This window comes from Lycium barbarum, chromosome 9 (genome assembly GCF_019175385.1).
Source record: "Lycium barbarum isolate Lr01 chromosome 9, ASM1917538v2, whole genome shotgun sequence".
Taxonomy (NCBI): Eukaryota; Viridiplantae; Streptophyta; class Magnoliopsida; order Solanales; family Solanaceae; genus Lycium; species Lycium barbarum.
The window spans coordinates 31,344,759-31,363,189 of record NC_083345.1 but is presented as its reverse complement, the minus strand read 5'-3'; the positions used below and the strand labels follow the sequence as shown (position 1 = coordinate 31,363,189).

General features: G+C 33.6%; 1 protein-coding gene across 4 annotated transcripts; it reads right to left on the bottom strand.

Moving 5' to 3' along the window:
* Window positions 1–474: 474 nt before the first annotated feature.
* LOC132611037 (transcription factor bHLH7-like) lies at window positions 475–6,343 on the bottom strand. Of its 4 annotated transcripts, none has more exons than XM_060325450.1 (8): window positions 6,183–6,343; window positions 4,890–5,210; window positions 4,643–4,711; window positions 4,416–4,535; window positions 2,587–2,652; window positions 2,219–2,284; window positions 1,024–1,083; window positions 475–909 (listed from the first exon to the last, which is right to left on the bottom strand). In XM_060325450.1, exons 2-8 carry the CDS (start codon window positions 5,184–5,186, stop codon window positions 745–747), a joined length of 843 nt encoding a protein of 280 aa, XP_060181433.1. In that variant the 5' UTR covers window positions 5,187–5,210; window positions 6,183–6,343; the 3' UTR covers window positions 475–744. The 4 variants fall into 4 exon arrangements, with proteins under 4 accessions (XP_060181433.1, XP_060181435.1, XP_060181434.1 ...); XM_060325452.1 differs by having other exon boundaries at window positions 4,643–4,708; window positions 6,183–6,342; XM_060325451.1 differs by lacking the exon at window positions 6,183–6,343 and adding an exon at window positions 6,136–6,158.
* Window positions 6,344–18,431: the final 12,088 nt, after the last annotated feature.

Below are 18,431 nucleotides of genomic sequence, written 5' to 3'. Positions count from 1 at the left end.
CAAGTTCACAAGTCGTTTTGCTTTGTAGGTTTCAACAATGATCCTTATCAACATGTCACTCGTTGTAGACAGCATTCATAGACAGTATTGTCTTACGTTGTATAAACTAATCTCAATTTAATACACTAAGCTCTAAAGTCTAACACAAATCAAGTTGGCATCTGGAGTTGTTTCATGTCCACGGGTGCCTGTGGGCAGGAGGTGCAGCCTCCGGGAGAGTAGCAAAGAGTTGACAGGAGTGGGGTACGTCAGTGGAATGCCAAAGCTAAGAGAGGAAGGAGAAGAAGTGATAGTAAAGAAAGCCTATATCAGCCATCTCTTTTCTTGGCTCTCGAAATAAAACAATTTCACTATATCCTAATTCAGAGGGTTAAAATTGCTCACTTTGGATGAGAAAGGTCAAGGAGTACAACTACAAGGGCTGAAAAGAGAGGGGGTGGCGATTTACGGAGTAATGTACCAAAGGCAAAGGGATAGAGGTTTAACAAATTTAATTGAACCTTTTCCAAATTCAATTATTCTTTACGTTTGATAACTGAAACAAATAAAGCAGATAATGAGCACCTATTTGATAGTGAAAGTTGGAGCTAGAGTCCAGCCAGAGAGCAGAACTGTACAAAGACAAATCTTCTTGAGCTTTGCTTGTACAAAATTATACTATAGTTTTCTTGCCTGATTACCACTTCAGAATTCTCCGCCATAAGATTGCGTGAAAAGTTGTAAGTAGACCTGTTATTTCCGTTTCTACTCATGATGATGCAGTCCTTCTGCCAGAGCCATGGGCATCACAAATAGGCCTTTACTCTCCAGCAATTGGGTTGCCATTGAGGGATTCACTTCCAGCAACTTGCCCATTGTCTCTTCCAGAGGTTCAATCTGTTGTTCATCAAGAATGTAATGGCCACACCCCTGCAAATCAGTCAGAACCTATTACGTTCTCCAATAATTATTTTTTTGTATAAACAGAGTCTAAGAGTTTGATTAGTAATGTAATTGTTATATTGGAATCATGGACGGTGGTACCTCAAGGAATACAAATGGTATAGAAGTAGGTTCACCACCCAATCTGCTCCTACTGAGATCCTGCACAACCAGGATTAAGTTACCATAAGTCTCCAGTAGGATTAGTTAATTACAGGATGCTGTTAAGACAAAGTAAAACATGATGCAAAGACAACCACAATAAGGAAATACGAAACTAAATTGAATAATGACCTGAAAGATGATACAAGGTAAAGAGCAATAGAAGCAAAAAGGCAGTTATTCAACTGTGTTGCCTCAAGATTTAATAGCACCAACATTAACATGACAATTAATCACCTCGAGGCACTGAATAGGTAACCAGTTAAACCATTTATCCAAATAATTGAACTACTGGGTTCAAGAACTATACTGAAACAGTAAGCAACCATAAACTCCTGAAGAAAAACAGAACTGTCACAACTTACAAAAAATACTAAAACTAATTTAGAGAATGTACAACTATACAAGAAACACACTCAACATAGGCTTATACATTTAGGAGCAACAAGTATAGCATCAAGTGAATGATTATTTATGTTTGCTTAAGAAACAAAGCATTTTAGGAGCCTAACATGTTCAAAGTTGAATGACAATGATGATAATGGCAGTGGAGTTAAGTTCTATTGAATGCTTAGGAACGATCTGGTGAAGAAGAGGTTATCCACATTTAGCTGCAAGACAAATAGAATATACACAACAGTTTCCAATCGAAGGAAAGTTATGGGCTAGCACAGGCACAATTTTTTTTTCTTTTCGAGTAAGAATTGCCTGCTTTCCTCTAGACCGCCTGGCTTGATGGTTACCAGAGACAATGCAATCCATAGATGGTATTGGGCAATCCATAGATGGTATTGGGCAATCCTCCCCTCATGAGCTAGCTTTTGGGGTTGAGTTAGGCCCAAGATTCTTTCTTTACAAACATATAGAAGAGTGGCATAAAAATTACATGGTATGGCTATTTGCCGCTTAATTTGCAATTTCGCCTATGGCTCGTTAAAGTCCTTGTCATGCAGACAGGCACCATCAACCTCAAACACATGACAAAATTGTTGTTGCATTAATATGTTTTATTAGCCAAATTCAAAATGCTCAGGCATTCAGATGTTAGATCATTTGAAGAACAGAAAACTTCTGTATCCATAGCGTATGCAGGCTTATTTTACACCAAGGACATTATATAAGAAAGCATATGTACCTTCATCTGAAACTGTAGATATTTGACGTTGTCAATGATTTCATCCATTAGAGATGCTGTTCCAACCTGCAAAACACCACTTCTCTATTCTTTTAATTCATTGCAACAATCATGACATTCTTTTTCTGTTTTCTTATTTATAAGCATGGAGCAAATTAGCATGAAATCAGAACATAAAACCACTGCTTCACCTATTCTTTAGGAAACAAAAAACCCTATAATGCATAGATGATGCCAATAACTAGTTCTTTGTATTCTCCTACTTTTTGTGTTCCACCTTCGCGTGCACAACTTCTACAACATCTGAATATGCATTTTGAATAGCTAAGCAATACACATAGAGGTTAAATGCTAATAGGATGTATTACCTGTTTAGAGCATGAAAATAATTCTCCCAATGCATCTATTCTTTCAGCGATTCTCATCCTGCGACGCTGAATCCAGAACCAGCTATAATTAGGTATCAGCTAAATGATATTACCATGTGAGGACTGTAAAGTTTAAGCTTCCAAAATTATGAGAATCTCATAAACGCAGAGGGGGAAAGCAGAATATTATCTTGGGGGGGCCAGATCTGAAGAAGTATCAACCTTACAAACTTAGGTAGTCGTATTACACTCTCTGATCCTATATTCTGTATACTAAGGATTGTATAGATCGGAAACAGCCTCTCTACCCCACAAAGGTCTGTGTACACCCAGTCTCCCCGGACCCCACTTGTGGGAATATACTGGGTATGTTGTTGCTGTTGTTGTTGTATTAAAGATTGTATAGAACATACTAAAAATAAAAGACACTTAACACTCATAATGTAGGCCTCTCCTCTAGTATTGCTACTAAGTGGACTTTCCTTCTTGTTTGAAAAATACCTAGGACCTCTTCTCGACTTTGGTGTTTCATTACCACCTTGCTTGCAATAAACATCCAACAGTAAGACCGTTAAGTAGCTGTGATATCAGCACAAAAATCGTATCTGTTATAATTTTACCGTCAACATAGTGTAGGCAAAGATTTGCTTCACACCATTCTCACAACCACCAAGCTCCACCATCACAACTCCTTCCCTCCCCTCCCCTGCCTAGCTGGGCCAGCCCTTCGCCCCTACCGCCCTCTCCACACCCTCCTCTCCCCTATCCAGTCCCACCGCTCTATCCCCATCATCATAGCCCTCCCTTCCAGTGCTGTCCCCTATCCAGCTTCTAGACCTTCCTGTTTTTTACATATCCCACCCCACAATTTCCTCTTTTTCCTACCCCAACCCCTTGTCACTCCCATTGTTCGACCCTCTTTTGCCCAATCACTAATTATCCCCAACACGCCCGAACCCTATATTAACCCCCACCCACTCACTACCATGGTCATCTCATCAATCTATTCAAGCATTGCTTCTTTCTTCTGGGTTACTTTTGGGAATAGTTTAAGCTTTACAAACCCACAACACATAACTATATATACACATGAATACATTCATACATATACATATCGCACTGCACATAATTACTCTGTTGTGTTACGCATATGTAACATAGCAGGATGTTAGCAACAAAATTGCCTCTTAGGCTGTTTCTCAGGGGAGGTTAAACTAATTCACCCAAAGTAACAAGAAAATCCGGAAAATTCATAATCAAAGACAGAGCATCTAAACTTCCAAGTAAAGACTCCAAAATGCAAAATGGGATACAAGACTAATATTTTGACAAATAAATACTCCATAAGCAAAAGGGCTGAAGCTCTTTATTGACTTACCCCCGCCATACAAAGTAGAAAATGTTAATTACAACTCCTGATGACGAACATCTGCAGTTTACTAATTGTAAAATCTTTATAAAATTTGCACTAACTACTACAAAACCCTACAGAACACATCTTAATAAAATTTTCTCGAAGACCTCATAATCATGAATATGTACAAATAAAAAGGATTTAAATATCCGTTTACCCTGAACTGAAGAGAAAAGAACAAGTAACGACTGTACTAGACTAGTCATCGAACGGCGGCGGATAGAGCCGTCAGTATATACAAGCTGCGATAAAATAATCAATTCCCTTATGTTTGCATACAGCAAGAGACAAAGGAGGACTGGGGCATGGTCCTTGTCAACCCCCCAATTCTGTTCATGTGTAAATAGATAGCCATAGAAAGGTGGGGTTGACCCTAGGTACTACTTAAATGTGTATTTGAAGGATTAAGGCTTACCTTATCAGACAATGCAGCTCTTGAATTTCTAGAACTTTTGGAAGGATTAGATGATCCAGCAGCTGATGCTTCAGAGCAAGGTCCAGAAGCATGCCTGACATCTCCTCTTGGCTTCCGTGTCTGCCACCGACAGACGCAAGGTTATTTGCATGAAATAGTCACAAATCCGTTTTTCCAAAGTTGGAAGTACAGAGGAAATAATCTAAAAATTACCACAAAGCACCTACTTGATGTTTTGAGCCAATTGAACAGTTGAGTGGCAGCCCTTCATAATAAGGCCTTGAATATCTTATCTGCTGAAAACAGGTGTTAGAATTCCAACTCTCTCATTAGAGATGAATTTAAACAGTTACCATAGTGATACAAGAATCTTGCTTGATAACAAAATATAGCTCCCGAAAACTTTAATCTCATATCTGGTAAACCACTTGATTGTCAGTTTTATTGGTAAAGCTTGCAGATAAAAGATCATACCTCCTGGGAAATCATGTCAGCTGAGCCATCAACTAATCTGAAACCAGAAGCTTCTGCTGAAGCATCCACTTGAACCTCAGAGACGACATTCTCTGCAAGATATTCTACATAATTTTGTGGTGTTTGCTTGTCATGGATCCACTGAGGTGAAGGCACAGGAACATAATGGATCCCATCAATTCCAACTCCAGCCGTGTACTGCTTGTTAAGTTCATGGCCCTGTAGATAACAAGAATCACTTGTACTTCCAAGAAATGCCCATTGTGCTAGGGCATTTGGCTGATTCTCCTCTCCCATGATACCAGAGAATGGACCACTAAGCTGAAAGCAAAACAGAAACTGTTATTTTGGTAAAAAAACATAATCTTCCTAATAAAGATGGAAGTCAAATTTGCATGGTTAAGAGGGGAATAAGCTAGCGGTTGGCCATAGATTTTGGATCAGATTTTTGAAAAATTATTTTCCAAGTATTTTCAAGTTCAATTACAAAACTTCAAATTTTTTCCAAGTAAAATGCATGTCCAAACACAACTTCAAAAACTCAAAATCTATGGCCATACGGGATATGAGAAAGGTACATACTACTTCAGCTGGAATAGACATTCATTTTCAAATGAAGAGCCACATTTAAAAAAAGGTCCAACTCTATCAACAAGTATATAAGGACTTCAAAAGAATGAGCTTAAACTTTTGCATTTCCTTTTCCTCTATCAAGTTTAAGGAATGGGCAACAGAGCAAATGCTTAGCATTAAAAAACCTAAGAACATCAATTAATAACAAGCTGACATGATCATTCCAAATACAACACAATAGCACTTGGATGGTTAAATTTAGCTATCCAAACTGTTAATCCTTCTTTTTTCCCTTTTTAATTGGGTAAACCCCAACCCCAACTTCCCCACTTGGGCACCTCGACTAATTCCTGCCACCTCCCAACAGCAACAGGTATCAGCTAACTCTGTCCACCACCAAGGTTAGGGTGAAGAAATCACCAAGTGTTTTGTCTCTGCCGAGAATTCAACTCACCAGGCCATACCCAACCCCTTGGTCGCGTGTTTTTGTTCCTCCTATTCAAATTTTCTTTTGTTACATTTCCAATGTTCATTTGTCAGTTCAAAATTCTTACACAAAGTAAATGGCGTAAGAGGCTTCGGAAACACAAATAGTATATTTCATTTTCTTTATGAACACTGACAATAAAAGCACCAAATAAATCAAAAATGCATACGCGTGAAAGAAACTCACCAACTAATTTAATCAAAGAATATGAAAAAAAAAAAAAAAAGTTGTACCTGAATTTTATGTAAAGAAATGCTAAATGTTGGAAAGATGATGGAATATTAGGGTTCTCTAGGCTGGTAGCTAAAATGCGCTCTATGGAATTGGTACGTACATATCCACAGTATGCAAAATTACCATTTTTTTCAATTAATTTTAAAATTAAAAGAGAAAGAAGGGAAAATCCTTCTAACTGTTATAAAATATATATATGAATGTCCATAGAGTCTAGATTTTCCACATGTCCTAAAAGAAATAGGTACATGTACATTTGATGGCATGTATGAAATGAAGAAATGAAGCAACACAAGTTTGATTTTAACTCTTGGTGTTGTCATTGATGACTTCATCAAGAGATTTACCATCTCTATAAATAGATGGTTAAGTTCTCAATTTGTAAGGGATATCAACAAGAAGTGAAATACAATCTCTCCCTCCTTTCTACAAAGTTATTAGTTTGCTTCTCTTGTTTATTTCAATTATGTAGTTTTATAACACGTTATCAGCACGAGACTCTACCACTATTAATTGGATTCCAATAGATTGACGAGTTGCTCTTTTGATTGGGGTATGATACTGATCCGAACACTCTGTCTACGAAAACCTTTTGATGAGGAAGTTTTGCACTTTGAATTCGTAGCTTTATTACTCAACCTCAAAGGAAAGTAATTGAGATGTAAGTATTTTTCTGTCACGTAAAATTATGGCTACATATACCTCAAATAAGTCTGGTAGATTTATTGATTATGTTATTATAGATGTCAATGACTTCAATATTTTCTTATTACAATAAGTTGCACAAATGCTTTTTGAATATAGCTACTATCTGTATCTATTCTTGTTAATCATGGAATTTTAACTACTGGACAACACGGAAGTTTAGTTTGTAATGATCCAGATATGTAATATTTAAATTATCTTAATCATGTTTTTTATGATAATTTTTAATTTATGCCTATGTCACATAAAGTGATAATATTATCATAAGCATGTTGTGATTACAATTGAAGATATGTTAGAGAAAAATACTCTACGTTATGTGGATACCTTGATTTGCTCCTGAAGTAGCAACATCTTAAAAGAGGTATTAAGCTATCATAATTTGATATGCTCAGAACACGTAGAGATGATTTTGTTCTATTCCTGAAGAATGAGAACTTTTGATAAATGTTACAAATACATATCCATTCCCTGAAGTGAATGTGATAATATGTAGCAAAGCTTATAAATATAAACGTGCATTTGATTATTATGTGTTTGAGCTTAGATACAAAATACTCAGTTAATGATGAATCTCCCTGAAAGAGATGTTTGAAATATTGAAGTTTAGAATTCAATGTTTATTTCGTGACACAAGTAGTGTTAAAATTTGCTTTCATGGTACCAGAAGTATTTAAGAAATATTTGGTAATAGAAATTAATGATCAAAGGCTCCACAAGAGCTAATTATTTATTTACAAGTATCATGACACTAGCAATGTCCAAATAATATCTGATTATGATAAATAAATTGAAGTCTCTTGAAGATGTTATATATGATAATACCATTCATCGTAGACCGTAATTGGTACGATCGGAACACTGTAGTAGACCTGAAGTTTACTAACAATAAAAATGGTTATCATATTGAGACTACAAATGATCGGAATATTAAATATCTTCAAGTTACTATGGTTAAGAAATACACAAGTGAAATGTTACCCGAGCATGATGAGATCACATACCACAATAAACCAGAAGTTTATTGATATACAATTTCATGCAATAGTAAACCAGAAGTTTATCAAAAGAAATAGCACTCGTCATGGTAAACTTGAAGTTTACGGGTACAGATAATTTTATCAGTTGACAAGACCATTTTGATCGTCCTGATTTAAATCTGATGTGCTAATTGAGTATTAAAAACATATTGAAGAACTAGAAGATTCTTCAAGAATTTGTTTGTGTTGCTTGTTCTCATGATAAGTTGATTACACCAGCTAATATTGGGACTGAATCCCCAAAATTCTGAAAAATATAAAAGGTGAATGTGGGCCCCTTCACCTGTAATGTGATGTCTTAAATAGATGCATCTATGAGACGGTCACATGTATGTTTATTGTCAACTGGCAGTTTGACATTTATGAAGTTGCTTGCTCAAAATGATTGAGTTGGAAGCACAATTTTCAGAATATGTAATCAAGACAATCATCTTGATAATGCTGGTTTATATCTAAGTTGGTTTGGCATTAGATGCCTCCATAATACAGCTAAACCATTGCTTATGAGAACAGAGTTTCAGATGTTAGTCTGAGATATGATATATTGCATACAACAGCACTTGTATGCTTCAGATCAATAAATTTTGATAAATTCTCCCCTCATATTTGGTTCAGGGTCAGGAACTAGATATTTTCATCTTTTAGCATTTGATGTGTGGTACATGATTAATGGATATACCATGATACACACAGATGAATTTTCCCAAAGAAAATGGGGACATATGTCACTAAAATAAGGGGGAGAGAATAAGCAGCTAAGAAATATGTTGTGAATTATCATCAGTATGATCCTCAGATAATTCAAGTCAAATGCTGGAAGCATTTGCTGACCCAACTATTTCATATTTCATCTGCAAAATGCTCCTAATGTCCCTGAAGGACAGAGTCTACAACATGCATGGAGCATGGTAGACCAATCGATTCCAAATATAATAATCCTTGAAAAAAAAGGAGGAGCAAATGATCATAATAAGGAGGCAAAGTGCTCTTGAAGAGCCGACGACATAACACTTCATGAAACCTTATGCGAGGTTCAGGTACCTGAAAATAATGAAGTGATGAGATCTCAGTAAGTTATGTCGAATTGCGAACCGATACAACATGATATCTTGTCGACAATATTTTGATACAATATAGCGCAATATTGTAGAAGATTGTGAGGATCTAAATTCTACGTCTATTAAAGCATGCTGACTTAGAAATTATTATCAAGTGAAATGACGCATCTTGGTAAGCATAAAGCTTATTTGACCTGTTGTCCAGACACCAGAAGATGTCATATCATTTAAATAGAAATAGATGTTTTCACATCCTATATGAATTACTTGACAAAATTTATATGAAAATTTCTGAAGGATTCAAAATGCCTGAAGCATATACAAATTCTTGGGAAACTTGTTTATAAATCCTTAAATGGATTAAATGAATCAAGGCTGATGTACTGAAATCGCCTTAATGAATATTTATTGACGAAGGGTACCAATAAGATCATGTTTACCCTTGTCTCTATATGATAATCATAACCTTTCATATTATTATGCAAGTTGATGACTTGAATATTATTGGAGCTCTTGAAGAGTTTCCAAAAGCACTTGATTATATCTGCTGAAATGAGAAAATTGAAATGATCCTGAAGTACCATATATTTATGCAGTTGATGCATTTATATATCTTGCTATAACTACAGGCATGATATAATTTACTCCAACATGGAGTTATTGAAATAGATCAACTGCATATTGCAAATGAAAGCCCTAACATGAATGTATTTGTCCTAACCAATACTGTCAAGTGTTTTAGACATACAGGGCATTCATCTTATCGACATAAGAATTCAATCCAGATGTGTTATCTATTTCCATAAAGGATTATTGTCATGACAGTTAAATTATAGAAAGACAACAACAGATTATGAAGCAAGTCATGGTGTACTTGTCCTGATTGCAACAATATTATACGGCGATGATGCAATTCTATCTGAGAAAGGAAGATGCAGATCATCAACCAGTTCGTCAAATGATCATTTGACAGCTCTGATAAAAGCTCTGTCAATCTCAAGATATGATAAGTTGGTATACAAGATTTGTCACATCATTGTCAAGAATTATGTGATGCTTTAATCAGGGGGAGCAAATACGCATTGTACTCTTTTTCCCTTGACCAGGGTTTTGTCCCATTTGGGTTTTCCTGGCAAGGTTTTTAATGAGGCAGCTCTCAAAGAGTATTACTAGATATATGTACTCTTTTTCCTTCATTAGGACTTTTTTCCACGAGGTTTTTTCCTAATAAGGTTTTAACGAGGCACGTCATCTATTAATGGTTTGAAGCAATCCGGGCGCATGTGGTATAACCGCCTTAGTGAATATTTGTTAAAGGAAGGCTATACAAATGATGCAATTTGCCCATGTGTTTTTATAAAGAAAGTAAGATCGGAGTTTGTTGTACTTGCTGTATATGTTGACGACATAAACCTTATTGGAACTCCTGCAGGGTTAAAAAAGGCAATTGATTGTTTAAAGAAGGAATTTGAGATGAAAGATCTTGGAAAGACAAAATTATACCTTGGTTTGCAAATTGAACATTTGACAAATGACATTTTTGTCCATCAATCTGCCTATACAGAGAAAGTGTTGAAACGATTTTATATGGATGAAGCACATCCATTAAGTACTCTGATGGTTGTTCGATCACTTGATGCGAATAAAGATCCGTTCCGACCTCAAGAAAAGAATGAGGAAATTCTTGGTCCAGAAGAACCATATCTTAGTGCAATTGGTGCACTAATGTATCTTGCCAATACCACAAGGCCTGACATAGCATTTTCAGTTAATGTGTTAGCGAGACATAGTTGTGCTCCTACAAAGAGACACTGGAACGGAATTAAACACATATTGAGGTATCTAAAGAGAACTATCGATTTGGGCTTATTTTATTCTAGCAATTGCAGTCCCGATCTTGTTGGTTATGCCGATGCAGGGTATTTATCTGACCCACACAAAGCTAAATCTCAAACAGGCTATGTATTTATTTGTGGGGGCGCTGCCATATCTTGGCGATCTACAAAGCAGTCTATTGTGGATACCTCATCAAATTATACTGAGATAATAGCTATTCATGAAGCGAGTCGTGAAGTTGTGTGGCTGAGGTCAATGATACATCTCATTCGAGAAATGTGTGGTTTGAAATGTGATAAAATACCCATAATCTTATATGAAGATAATACAGCATGCATTGCCCAATTGAAAGGAGGATTCATAAAATAAGATAGGACAAAACACATTTCACCAAAGTTGTTCTTCACACACGAGCTCCAAAAGAATAGTGATATCAACGTGCAACAGATTCGTTCAAGTGATAATATGGCTGATTTGTTCACCAAGTCTCTACCAACCGCAACTTTCGAGAAGATGGTGCACAAGATTGAAATGCGAAAACTCAAATATTTGGCCTGAAGTTCTCATCAGGGGGAGTTAATACATGTTGTACTCTTTTTTCCATACAAGGTTTTGTCCCACTGGGTTTTCCTTGTAAGGTTTTTAATGAGGCAACCAAAACGTATACTATTAGAAATATGTACTCTTTTTCCTTCACTAGAATTTTTCCCACTGGGTTTTCCTTGTAAGGTTTTTAATGAGGCAACCAAAACGTATACTATTAGAAATATGTACTCTTTTTCCTTCACTAGAATTTTTCGCACTGGGTTTTTTGTAGTAAGGTTTTAACGAGGCATATTATCTATCAATGGACATCCAAAGGGGAGTGTTATAAAATATATATATGAATGTCCATAGAGTCTAGATTTTCCACATGTCCTAAAAGGAATAGGTACATGTATATTGGTGGCATGTATGAAATGAAGAAATGAAGCAACACAAGTTTGATTTTAACTCTTGGTGTTGTCATTGATGACTTCATCAAGAGATTTACCATCTCTATAAATAGATGGTTAAGTTCTCAATTTGTAAGGGATATCAACAAGAAGTGAAATACAATCTCTCCCTCCTTTCTACAAAGTTATTAGTTTGCTTCTCTTGTTTATTTCAATTATGTAGTTTTATAACACTAACACAATAGTTTTACACTAATCCTCTGTTTTGCTTTGTTTGACTGTTTTTAGTTTGTTTAAAAATATTGAGTTTTTTTATATATTTGAAATTCTTAAACTTTTGACTCTACATTTTACCGTAATGACATGCTTTTATAGTTGTAGAAATATGAGGATATTTAATCGATCTTAAGTCTTGAATTAAAACTCGTGCAAATTTGCTCGGCAGATTTGCAAAATTTTGCCTTGCGATTTTTTTTTTTAACTGAGCTGATGTTCGAACTCACAACCTTGGGGTGTTAGGCGAGGGGTAAAATTTAAAGACCACCAATTTGAAGGGCAAAAATTAAAGACCACCCCAAATAAAGGCCAATCCGCGCCAAAAAAAAAAAAACACTAATTTAATCAATTAAATGTCTAACACTTAAGCCTAATTCCCCAAAGTTTCCAAAATTATCTATTCTAGGTGATTCGATGTTCAATCGCCTTAAATTATCCTAACAATGGCGTTACTACACTTCTTTGAGTTATTAAACTTTATTCCTTCCGGATAAAAAAAGTGTTTATTTAGCTATTTGCATACCCCTTAAGCAAATATTAACTCCTACACAAAAATAGGTGATTTGACTAAAATATCTCTAATTAAATAGGTATTGGGATTTGATCACATAACACTTAATAGAAGCAAATCTGAAAAAATAAGGTTAATTCTTTCTTGATTTGATAAGTGCACACTTTTTTTCGCCTAAAAAAAAAACTAAGTGGACTTTTTTTTTTTTTTATCAGGAGGAAGTACCATTAAAGACCTATTACTATTCATCATCTTCGTCACGTGCCCAGCAAACTTCTTTAATTACAATTCTAGATTTTGCATTTATAGCCTCCAATCACCAACTACTTACTTCTATCAAACATTTATTCTATCATAAAAACTCATAAACAATCTATGATAATCATTGGTATGAATTTAAAAGTACATCTTCAAAGAAATCCTAAACTTTCCCTCTTCTATTATTTTTGAATGATTTCTTGAAATAAGTCAATGTTGAAGACCAATGATAGTGCTTAATGTAAAATATATACTCATATTATTAATATCTCAAATAAGAATAAGAATCGTCTTTGAAATTTTTATAATATCTACTATTAATTTGATCCAAAGCAAATTTAATTATATGTTTTGTGAGCCTTGATGGTAGCCTTCATAATGAAGGAAACCGTTTTTGAATTGTTTTTATGGCCTTCATTTAGATTGTCTTTGTGGCTACAGTTACTCTTGAAGTTTCAAAAAAAATTGCGGACAAAAGCTAAATATTTTGCTATATATATGACCGTATGGGATCATATTTGCGCAGAGCAAAAAAAGACAAAGCCTAATTCTTTCTTCTTCTCCTTCTCCTCTTTTTGGGTAATTGTACTTGTGCAAATTTCAAACTTTCAACTAGGGGTGTATATGGACCGGGTTGGTTTGAAATTTTTAAATACCAAACCAAATCAATTGCTTCGGGTTTTTAAATTTATAAACCAAACCAAATCAATAAAATTCGGGTTTTTCAACTTCGGATTTTTTCGGGTTATTTGATTTTTTTCGGGTTTTTTCCCGAAAAAGTCTTCATACAAAACATATGACTTTTACTTCAAATATTTCTTTAGTCCTAATAAGATACAACTATTTAACTAAGGTGTTTCTTAAGAAAATAACACAAAATGTGAGATGGGTGATGACATCGTATTAAAATGTTCAACAAAAAAGATAATAAAATCGGTTAAAATAAGTATTGCTAATTAATAAGCCATAAAGAAAATGACTTTAATCTAAATAATAAGTTATGCTAAAATAAGTACGGCTAATAAGTATTAATTACATGACAAAGAAAAAAATTAAGTTATATATTTTTACGCTTTAAACCAATTATGCAAAACTAAAGAATAGATATCCAACATTACTGTCAATCTTAGTATTAGAATTGAATATCTTTTGTTAGCATTAGTGTTGAGTTGGTTTTGATTTGGACTTTGTTTGAGTTACTAACATCCATGAGATATAAAACTTATTGGCATTCAAAATTCTAAGTTTAAGGATATAATCAAAAGACAAAAAACTATGAAAAAATTTAAGAAATATTTACAAATTACATTACAAATAAATATTTTTATGTATAAAATATTTTTAAAATCGAATACACGTAATGTCGGGTCGTTTTGGTTCGGTTTGACTTTTTTTAGCTAAAACCAAACCAAATCAATTATAGCCGGGTTTTATTTCAACACCAAACCAAGTCAAACCAAACCACTAGTCGGGTTTTTTTCTCAATTTGACTCGGTTTGTCGGTTTGCCTTGTACACCCCTACTTCCAACCACTAGTGCAAGTGTTTGGAAGTGTTGTAGAACCTTGGGGAGCGACCGGACTAAATGCTTGCATCACAGTCACTCCGAGATCACTTTCAAGGTAGTGGCTTGTCACGACGCAGCGTTCATCCGATAAGTTGATTCTATCATTTTGTTCATTTTTACTAATTCAACATTGTTAATATTTCCAACAATTTGAAAGCAATCTATTTTATACAATATTGATTAGCAGGATATGAAGAGGTAAAATAATTCTCTATATATTATGGTGATGAAACGTAAAATACTTTTATTTCCTCTCTAAGAATGTGGTCTTGAAAAAAAAAAGATGAGAAATCTTTTTTGTCTAAAAAAGTGAGAAATTTGGCATGAATAAATTTGGGTAATCGGCTGATATAATTATTGTGGTTATTTCTCAAGTGAATCTTGTGGCTAATGCAATAGATTGAGGGTTAGACTCTTGTATTACTAAGCAGATTTGTGCTAACAAAGTTAATTTTGTGTCACCCAAGTTAAAGAAGAAGAATGATTTATTTATGTTGGTGATTCAAAAACTACTCAAATTCTTGAAAACAGAAAGTTCTTTTTAAACTTGTATTTGAAAAAAAAAAAAAAGAGAATTTTGGCAATTGTTCTAATATTTATTTCAAAACGTTTGTTGTTTATCATGATAATGAAAGTTGATTGGATGTGTGTTATATATTTTTAAAGGAACTCATGTATATGATGGAGCATGATATTTTAATATTAAATTATAATATTAAACTAATGTACATTATTTTAGTGGGTATGAATTGGCAAGAAAGAGGTTAATTATTCCCGATTTATCAAAGTTGTGAGCTTTTGATTGAAGGAAAATATTGGCTTTGTTCATACACTGCTCTTGTTCATGAAGTAATTTTATTATTGAGATGTTTACTTGGAGATCGTTGTTTAATTTCATATGCAATTATCTTCGTCAGATAATTACTACATTTTTGGAGACATGCTAAATATAATAATAACTGACACGATGGGCAGTGAGGCTATGGGACAAAGAAAGATTTGAACAGACACGAACCCGAGACAATAATTTTTTTTTTTTTTGGGAATGGAAATAGTCATATTTAATGGGAAGACAAAGACAATCTCAAACTGCAAGGAAAAAAAATCGGGTTCTATTTTCTTACAACTCCACTCTAATTTATATGAATCTACCCTTTCGTTTCTTATAAAATACTAGTGATATAAGTGATTAGGGTAGATATCAATTTTTATGATTATCTTAAAATGCATCTAAGTGTTGGACCATCACATATCATATGCTTGTGATGATTTGCGATCTTAACATATTATTCTTTTAACGTAAATATGTTGGGTATACGATCATGTGGAGTTTAATTTCAAGTTGTGGAATTATGTGAATTATTTAAATTGGGAGGATCATATCTACACTTGAAAGTTATTGTACAATTTTTTGACCGTGTGAATAAATGGTATTTACATTTAAATATTACTTTAAGATTGATGAACCTTATGATAATTTTAAAGTATGTTTGATAACGTAAATTGAGAATTTCTATAGACTTTCAGAGATCATTAATCATGAAAGTACTCTCAATTCTGCTTATATTACCGAGTCTATTGATTTGTGGCAGGGTAGGCTATTGTTAATATTGCTTCTATTAAAAGATTTAGAAAATAAATTTAATTCTTGCAATGAATTTTGGTGAGTTTTCTAAGTGCTCAGTTTATGTAGAAGCAAAACATAACAAAAAACCTTTTAAGAATGTCACTAGTAGAAAAACATAATTGGTTGAACTGCTGCATTCAAACTTAGCTTATTTCAAGAACATAGTTAGTAGAGGTGGAAAGATATATAACACTTCTTTCATGGCTGTCATGGTGATAATTAATAAAAAGTTGAAAAATCATCGGATATCAAAGTAGAAATTCTCTACTAGTCCTGTCGTGAGTTGAAAAGGTGTAGTACTTTTCTACCTAAAACTCAAGAGAGAAAAAGTAAAATTATCTTTTACCTAAAACTTCTTCATTAATGTATGATATATTTTCATGAGTATAAAGTTTTATTCTAAAAATAGTGAAGACTAATAAAATGAGAAAAATGTGATTTGCATCTTGAGAATGCTTTAAATATCAAACAATTTTGCAATAAAATATGTGCAACTCCCTACCAAACAACAAGACCATACCCCCGGGGCAATTAAGCTACAAAGAAATTCATTAAAGAATTTGTGCATGAACTCTGAATTTAAAAGCAACAAATTTAAAAGTCTCACAAGCTTCGCAAACCATGCCTTGTAGTGCCATCGCAAGCTATGACTTGTAGTAAACTTTTGCTTGCGAAATAAAAATATACCATTTATTTAGGAGGTTCGTTGCTTTTTGAGTTGTTGGATCGAATAGCACATAATTTTCCAAGTCCGAAACTCTCATCTTTCATTTTTTAAAGAATTTCACTGTCATTTTTAGCAAATCCCCCTTTACATTGCATAGATAACATTAACTTATATATCTAGTAAATAAAATAAACATTTTTTTATGGAAGTTTATGTAATTTTAACTTACCTCTCATTTGTAACTATTATCTCTCTTCTCCTGCTTTGTTCTTCTCCAATAAGCAGATTCAATATAACTAACATGCAAGCTACACATGAAAAATATGAATATTAAAATTAATACTCCATCTGTTTCAATTTATGTGAACCTATTTCCTTATTAGTCTATGCCACAAAGAATGACACCTTTCTATATTTGGAAACAATTTACCTTTATGCAATGATTTATAACCACACAAAGTGTATATGAGTCATTTAACACCACAAATTTAAAAGTCTTCTCTTCTTTCTTAAACTCCGTGCCCAGTCAAATGGGTTCACATAAATTAAAACGGATGGAGTATTAATAACTAATAAGTATCAAGCAATAATTACAGAACTAATTCATAAGTTCCTATAAAGAATTAGTAAAACAGTGTTGTCGCTAAAAATTTCTACCACTTGGCGTTGGCTTTTAAGGATACAAAATCATTATAATATATTTGTATTATATTTGGAGTATCAAGGAAACTGCTCCAAACAACTCGAACTCCAAACAAGTTATTTGCATTTAACTTTGGATAAGGATACCTTCATTGATTTGAATTAGAATTGAGCTCAAGGTGACAATCAAATTCTGAAATGGATCTTCTTTATATACACCTATTCTAACAAGGAAAAAACAATGATGCAATCACAAGTATGAATCAATCTTGTTCAAGCATTAATTCTAATTAGTGTATATATATATTAATTAGCGTGGCCAAGCAATTCGACTTGCTAGAAGAGTACAAAATGAATTTACATTGAATGCAATATTAATTTATAGAAAAAGAGAAACAATTTTCAAATGAAAGTTTTTTTCAAACAAACAACAACTGCTGAAAGTTTGTTCCAAACAATACCAAACTTTGTAAACAGAAACTTAAGTCAAATAGAAACTCCATTACTGAGTAAATATATCTAACATGCATGACGTTGACGAAGGTGCTAAATTTCTCTAAAAGAAGCCATGTCAAACATTTCAAGTCAAAACGATCCATCGCCCATATAGTTGCACTAAATAATAAATATTTTAAGAAAGAGTAATTTTCTTTAATATTTTTTCTCTCAATCTTAATATGAGTCAATAACACTTTATAAGCATAACTAGTACTCCTTTTTCACCACAAAGATTTGACATTCTAAATAATTTGCAGATAATTAATGTGTAACAAACGTGACATGCATACGTTAGCATGAACAAAAACAGCTATGATAGGAATATTTACCGTCTTTAAGTAAGTGTTAATATGGATCACCAAACAACTCAAATAAGTATTATTTTTCTCATCACAAGAGATATCAAATGTACGTCTCCAAGATCTCTGAATGACGTAATTACATTCAGGTATTAATCTCGCTTCCAAATCAATGTATACCAATTAATTTGCATTTTGCAAAAGAATAACAAATATATAACTTTCAAACATATATATACTTTTTCTAATTATACTTATAACACGCACACAAAATACAATCTATATTATGAGATCATCGAAAAAAAAAAAAAGAACTCTATGCTAGCATTT